Below are 8027 nucleotides of genomic sequence, written 5' to 3'. Positions count from 1 at the left end.
CACATTTAATGTATTTAGAAACAAAACATGGAAATAACTTCACACTCCCTAGGTGAGACGGGTAACCATAGTAACACTGAAGCGTTTCACATTTTGGCATTATTCCGCAGAAAACGTATCCGCCGGAAGTGACGAATACTCCGTAGCGTGACGTTTGAAATGAGACCGGAACACACACAAAAACAGAAAAAAATAAAACAGTTACTTCACCCTCGCGCGACTGCAGTGACCAGTCGGTGTTTTCTCCAACCATCAAAGGGATTTGATTTATTTTTGGATATGTCGGTGGAAAACCAACTATGTGGAAGTCCCGTCGAATTTGTCAGAGATGAGGGGGCGGGGAATGGAGCGAATTTTAACTTTTACTTTTAAATGATTTACCTCCGTGTTTCAGTCGAGCACGATGATTAGCTTTGCGACTGACTCGATGAGCCGGAGAGCGGAGAGGAGCAGCGGGGCAGCCAGCCTCCTGTGGCCGCTGCTCGGTGCGTGTCTGTGGGCTGCCGCGGTCGTCGCCTACAAGCCGGTGATCATCGTGCACGGCTTGTTCGACAGCTCGGGAGATTTTAAGAACCTCCAGCGCTTCATCAACGAGGTGAGTGCTCATCAATCACAATCTGCAGTAGGCTATGTCATACCACTTCTTAGTAAACATGGGCGAGCCTCATATCTCATCTGTTATTCAACGAGTTGCTCTAACTTTAGTTCACGTGAGAATCTAATGCACTCTTTATCTATTTTTTGAACGTATTCATTTATTTGGTTGTTTGATGGACCCAGTTCTTTGCAACGTAATTTAAATATCACCAACTTTTTTGAAAAGGAGAGTTCGTTACTAATTAATTAATGCAAACGGCTACCAGTCTGATACAAACTTCTGAAATCACATATTTGCTCAAATTACCTTTATTTATGTCATTCATAATTGTGAAGACAATGATTTCTCGCAATAATTGTCAACAATGATTTAACAAGGTAGGAAAACAGATATAAATATGCAACACTTTATTTCTATAAAGCTCTGCAAGTGTTTACATTTTCAAATAATCACTGTTAGAACATTCCAAGGAAATCGCAATGTCCCATCACTGGTGAGGTATTTTTTTAGAACAGGCCTTCCGACTACTCATGTGGTCGTTTCGGGCTACCCTGGTCCAGCGGGCCCCATGTTGGTGACCCCCGTACTAGAACTATTATATATTTTTTTATCTTGCACTTCCATCTTTTTTAGGTTTGATAAAAGCTGTTTTGGGGCAACACGCTGAAGTAGTGGTTAGGGAGTTGCACGGGTTTTCTCCGGGTACCCCGGCCTCATTCCAAAAATGTGGTTGTCAGTGGTGGGACGTCAATTACATTTTTCAGGAATCTATTGCAAAGGGAGTTGCTTTGAAGGTGATATTGACCCAGAAAAGGTTGATAAGGTAATTTGGAGATGAAGTTCTCCTTGTCACGCCGACAAGTTGAAAGTAGATAATAGAAGTGAAAGTCTGTCTTAGTCATAAACAGAGAAGAGAAACGCGGTTTAAACGTTCCATAGAAATGTGTGTCGGCCAACATTTAACTCAATAAGCAAGCCATAAAGAAATTGCAGTCAGGTTAAATTTGGGAACAGATGGTATGCTACAATGTTAGATGCTGTATTCAAAAGGGCACCGTGTTATTCTTGCTGTCATTGTTTTGTAGTTCTGGTGTACTGATCCAGTCTGTGGAGGCTTATATGCTCAAAAAATCCCGTGCAGACAAGTTGATGATTACAAATCGTTGATACTAAATTATAGTACAATGTACCGCAATGGCATTCAGTCGACACGTGCGTGTTTCCACCAAGGCCAAACAATGCTGAAATGAGTCACTTATTTGCTTAGAAATTAAGATAAATTACAGTACACTACTACAATGGCATTCGGCAGACTAGTGCAGCATTCCACCAAGGCCAAACAATCCTGAAATTAGTAACATATTTGCTTAAAAATTAATATAAATTATAGTACACTGTACTACAATGGCGTTCCGCAGACTAGTGCAACCTTCTACCAAGGCCAAACAATCCTGAAATTAGTCATTTATTTGCTGAGAAATTAAGAAAAAAATCCCTATAACTTGATGTCTTGGATCGTCACTTTTTTCTATATTGGTATTGGCATCAAAAATGTTGCAATTCTTATCCAACGTTTTGTGTCATCCTGTTTACAGCAAAACAAACTTTGTTTCAATGATCACTTTTGCAGGCGTAGAAAAATAATACTTAAGCATTGCTTGATGACAACTTGAAGTTTTGGGTGACATTTTCTTCGAAAACAAATTCCAAATTGCACAAGTCAACACTCCGAATTTCCTGAAGGGGATCAATAAATTATTCCGATTCCGATAAGACAGACCTTTAAGCAGAGGCTTTGCTTACAACCTGGGTGTACAACCTTTCATATGTCTTTTTTTTTATAACACTTTTACTTTCCCTTTTTATTCCAGTCTCATCCTGGAACAAATGTGACCGTAATTGACTTGTTCGACCGAAGTTCCAGCCTGCGGCCCATGTGGAACCAGGTGGATGGTTTCAAGGCGGCCATTTATCCTATCATGCAAAATTCAGCGGAGGGAGTCCATTTTATCTGCTACTCTCAAGGTGTGTGTGTGTACAGTGTGTGCACGTGTGCAAGTCACACACATGCAGTTGGTTTTTGATCACAAAAGCAGTCTTGACATGTTCTGTAGTTATTATTGCAAATGCTGACCTTTGAATGACACTGTTCTTTTTTAACTGTGTGTTCATTTACACAATGGTAGCTGATAGGAAAAGGAAGCATTTGTTTCTGTTTAACCATAGGCTGGAAATTCCCATTGAGCAGTCTTTATTTGAATCTGTATTGACATTTTCAAAATGTGAAATTTATCAGGTTATTCTTTTTTTTTTTTTTGGACTGTATGCTGATAATGCAATGAGTAAAAGCAGCATGTATTTCTTTTTTGTGTCATCCACCGCGATAAATGTAAAACATCCAACGCACTCAGCCACAACACTCGACGAGGTACAATGGTGCCCTTTTTTTTTTTTTTTTTTTTTTGGAGATACGAGCCATCGTTGGGGAGATTTTTTGGGGGTTTGACTGGCAAGCAAAAATTTGAGATGCGAGCGCTGTATGGTGGCAGTGAACGCAACTCACTTCACAACTATTAGCAGTTTGGCAGATGGTGAACAATTCTTCAAAAAATAGGGTTCAAGCTGTGTCATGCCACTTCCAGTTGAGGTTTACCGTCAAACAAAACATATGACAAAAAGAATACCACGTATTGTATCTAAAATGACCACATATCTGCCTTAGGAAAGTCTCTTTATTCTAATCCTAACCAACAATGCAAAACACCATAGACATGCGAACAAATAACATCAACCCTTTAAGCAGCGGATGTTTGTCCACAAACAGTGGAGTGACATGTGTAGACAGACATTAAAATAGTCACAGGCTTATATTATTTATCCTTTGCGAGAAAAATGATAAAATATTACTGCAGCTTTTGGAGGAGTTGTGACCGTCTCCGTGTATATCTGTCTTGTCTGTATTATACTACCCCCAGGTGGCCAAGGGTTGCACACCAGAAAGAGCTGCACAATAACAATGAATTAATCATGGTATCACTATGTTTTTATAAAGTAAATAAGTGCGTTTTTTCTTGTTAAAAACACATTGTAATTTTTTTTTTTAAATGGAAAAATGGTCATAAATTCCCATAAGCACACTCCTAAAGCTTGTAGAAAACCTGTTCAGAAGAATTGAAGCAGTTATAGTGGTAAATCGTGGACCGACATCATATTAACCCCAATTGATTAAGAAAGGGATGTGACTTAAATTCCTATCTGAGTCAAGGCAGGTGAGCGAATACTTTTGGCAATACAGTGAATGTCAACGCTTGAGGGACCGATATTGTTGATGTTTCAGGTGGACTGGTTTGCAGGGGAATCTTGTCCACTTTGCCAGATCATAACGTGCATTCCTTCATCTCGCTGTCCTCGCCTCAGGCCGGGCAATATGGCGGTGAGCTCCTTCTGGAAAGCTCGACACACACAATCAGTGACTAGTATCTGCTCCAACTCATCAATCAAGTACGACCTTGTGCCCTTTTTTTTTTTTCAGACACCGACTACTTGAAGTACCTGTTTCCTCACTTTGTTAAGTCCAACCTGTACCATCTCTGTTATACAGCCATGGGCCAGAGAATATCTATCTGTAACTATTGGAACGGTGCGACTCAAACAATAACTTTGTATATATATTCATATATATGTTTTGCCCTTTTGAATTGTTGCATGCTCAACCGTAACAAGATCAACAAGTTTGTCTCTCCGCTTCCTCCTTCTTCAGACCCCCACCACAGGGACATGTACGCCAACAGCAGTGATTATCTGGCACTGCTCAACAGCGACAGACCCAATCCAAATTCAACAGGTTAGCAAATTCCTTCTGCTTGAGCCCACCCTTAGATTCACTGCACATGGACATCAGATTGTCTGCAAGTGATTTTGACCACGTGTCACACGTTGATCAGTACACCACAACTACAAAACAAAGTCATTAACAACAATATGTTTACAAAAGATTTTCCAATGAGAATACTCCACTTGTGAACCATACAGAGAACACACAGCATGTCAAGTTAGTTCTAGCTCGTCACAGTCCCGTGTCTCCCTTCGTTTGTGGAGTTGTATCATAAGGCGCAACCAATCATAGGATCAGATGACAGGCTTTACTTAGGATTTATGTATTGTTATTTTAGCAATTGTTGCATAAGCCTGATGATGAGGATGATTGTTTTCTGTCTCAGAATGGAAAAAGAATTTCTTGAGAATCAACAAGCTGGTGCTTATCGGAGGACCAGACGATGGAGTCATCACTCCCTGGCAGTCGAGGTGAGTTCTTCTTTTGAAGAAACAATGTTTGTACTGTACTATTTACTCCATATTACTTCTGCTTTTAATGTCAAAGAGTGATACCATTAGTATGTTTCCTCTTTTTTGGCTGACACATATTGCTATGGGTGTTTTTTTCTATTTGCATGTGGATGAAGAGTTGACACTTGTGATGCTCACACACACACATTCAGTGTTCCGCTTGTACTTTTTCAAAAAAAATTTTTTAGTCAGTTTGGATTCTTTGACGCCAACGAGACCGTTGTTGAGATGCAGCAACAAGGCGTGAGTAAAAACACACTTTGGACACACATCTACTGTATGACCCGTTTCCTTCATGAACATTCCAATGATGTGATTGGAGGAGCCCATTATGTTGTATATTGGTTAAGGTAAATGCAAGTCATGGGTGACCAATATAACATTATATCATCTTGATCCAGGTCTACTTAAGGGACGTCTTCGGTCTGAAGACGCTGGCGGCTCGTGGCGATCTGATCTTGTGTTCTGTTCCTGACGTCCAGCATGTCTGGTGGCACTCCAATGAGACTGTATTTCACACTTGCATGGAGAGGTGGCTGGTTTAGAACCGAACAAACTCAACATTTTTTATGAAATTAGCTTCTAACTGCATTACGAGGGGGGACTCAGTTTACAACAGAGTTCTGTTACGGCAGCAATATTTGTTTGAAGAAAAAAAAAAAAACTTCTGGGCCATAAATATCAAAAATTCAAATGAAAAACAGTACAGTCAGTATGGCTATGGAAAGCCGTTTCAGCATTTATTCGATAGCCTTGATATCCAGCTTAAGGAGTGTGTACTTGTACACTCTTTGTCCTTAATAGTAAGACAATTCAGTACATTAGTAGAATGACTAGGGTGCACTAGTAGAACTACTGTGTCTTACTAGTGTTTTTCCCAAAGTGCCAATGTTGCCCTACAATTATGCAGAAATGTCATACAGTAGTGTAAGGCAATAGTGGAATAAACCTTAGGAGTAAGACAGTTGTTCTGCTAGGGCCGTATTCTCTCATTCTTGCATACAGTAAGTTTTTTTTATCCTGTAATTCTACTTCTGGCGCAACCACCACATAGCCATTTGGAATTATTTTCAAGTAATTACAGTATAGTTATTTTCTAAAATTATCATTATTTATTTGTTTTTGTTCATTGCAAGAAAGACACTCAAGGCACAAACTGTCAACGACTGTAAAACTGCAAATGCTTCCATTTTACCAGCCTTGAAGCTATTATCGAGAAACCAAATTTATGAGCAACAACTCCAGAAAGAAGTGTCGAATCCACTCATTCATCAGACAGGCATCATTTCTATGTGCGTTTAGCAGTTTTTGGTTCCGCACTTGTACCTCAAAGCGACACGACAACAGTGCCTGAGAAACATTCTGTCGTCTTGTGTCACCGCCTTAATCCTATTTAATGCAGTCCTTTTTATGTACTTTAAAACATAATAGTGTTAGCCTTGCAGCATAATTGTTGTGTTTTTATTGATGTTTTGACAGTAAGTTCAAAATGACTTGGGCAATTATGCTATTTTAGCCTTGTGAGAGCTATATTCTGAGTAGGAACAGTTTTAGTAGATGACGCCTTAAATTTCCCCCTCATGCCTCAGTGTTTCCTGTCCCATACCGAAAGTGCTAAGATAAACTGCTAAAAGAATGGATGGCTAGAGACATTAGCATAATGTATGGTCAAAAACTGCACTATTATGTTCATGCATACTTGTCTGTTCATTTATTACTGTTAACTTGTCACTTTTTACCTTTACCTTTGCCTATAGACGTGAGTCATTTGAGCAACCTTTGACCGTGTGCCCATCTTGCAAGGGATTTGATTCTCATAATAATGGTACTGTAGTATTTCAAATAAAGATAATGTGATTAGCATAGGAACTTTGAATATGGGTGGATCTAAAGGGACTTCTGTAAAAGTTCCTGAAAGGAACTATCAACTGTATGATGAATTAAAACATGAATGGGAAAAGTTTAATTCAATAAGGGAAGATGAGACAATCTGCCTGAAGCTTTTGATTGAATGTCATATTGTTGGAATGTTTTGCATTCGTTGTATCATGTACTGTATGCTTGTACAAACTATTTGACCTAACTTAATATCATGCTTTTAAGGAATGTCATCTTTCATGTTCATTGTCTGCGTCTGTAAGGTGTGTGAACTTGTACTTTTTAAAAATATAAACAGATACAGCTATTTTGACAGTCTCCTCAAATTTATAGTGTGTAATCCGTTTGAGGTGTTGTGTCTTTCCTCAATAAAAGGTTATAAACGTGATTTGAGTGATACTATTTAGAAAATAATGTGGCTACAGATGCACAATACAGTATTTAATAATTTAATAAGCGATGGCAAGAAAATAAATAGTAGTCCGGGTTAACAAAAGATGATTAAATGGTCCTAGTGATAGAAGGATGGATGGATTGATAAAGTAGATGGCACTGTTCAGTAGGTCATATCATTGTCAGGGATATGAAATAGGAAGACAAAAATTGAGATGAATTAAGGAAACCGACGGATGCAGTATTAAAGAAAAAAGACCACAGATGTGTACCAACCTCCTGCACTTCGTACGATGTGTAACAAGGTCCTGGACCGCAAAGCAACATGTGGAGGAGGACGAAGTTGCAGATGAAGTCATTGAGGGGGGTGAGACCAATTTGCAGGAAGGCCGATGTTCTCGGGGCTAGTAGCTTAATTCAAAAAAAGTCATTTTTAAATTAATTATTTTTCAGTTAAATGACATTTTTTGAATTCATTTTTCAACATCAGAGAACAAGAAAACAACAAATTCAACAAACAAGAGTCCAGTTGCCTCGATTCAACCTTTGCCCGTTACCATAACATGAAGGACTGAAGAAAAGAAAAAAGGAAATAAATGGCAAGTACCTTCGTACGAATGAGGCTTGTAGCTATTCATATAGCCTGTTTATTTTTTGGGGTGTAACTCTTAGTACTTTTTTTTTTTTTTTTTTTACTTTCCATGTACAATAGTTTTTTTTTTGCTTTTGAAGTATATTACATTTTTTTTATAAATCACAGTTCAGTGGTATTTAACTTTTAAGTCCAGTACATACATTTGCTGGCGACCAG

The 8027-nt window shown here is 38.8% G+C and overlaps 1 protein-coding gene across 1 annotated transcript; it reads left to right on the top strand.

Annotated features, from left to right (window-relative positions):
* The first annotated feature begins 177 nt into the window (after nucleotides 1–177).
* On the top strand, nucleotides 178–7211 carry ppt2b (palmitoyl-protein thioesterase 2b). Its single transcript, XM_061760898.1, has 8 exons — nucleotides 178–595; nucleotides 2470–2623; nucleotides 3936–4031; nucleotides 4131–4238; nucleotides 4359–4442; nucleotides 4819–4903; nucleotides 5134–5188; nucleotides 5347–7211. Exons 1-8 carry the CDS (start codon nucleotides 404–406, stop codon nucleotides 5488–5490), a joined length of 918 nt encoding a protein of 305 aa, XP_061616882.1. The 5' UTR covers nucleotides 178–403; the 3' UTR covers nucleotides 5491–7211.
* The last annotated feature ends 816 nt before the right edge of the window (nucleotides 7212–8027 follow it).

This window comes from Phyllopteryx taeniolatus, chromosome 21, assembly GCF_024500385.1.
Source record: "Phyllopteryx taeniolatus isolate TA_2022b chromosome 21, UOR_Ptae_1.2, whole genome shotgun sequence".
NCBI classification, from domain to species: Eukaryota; Metazoa; Chordata; class Actinopteri; order Syngnathiformes; family Syngnathidae; genus Phyllopteryx; species Phyllopteryx taeniolatus.
The sequence above is the reverse complement of the archived record's forward strand: the minus strand, read 5'-3'. Positions and strand labels throughout refer to the sequence as shown.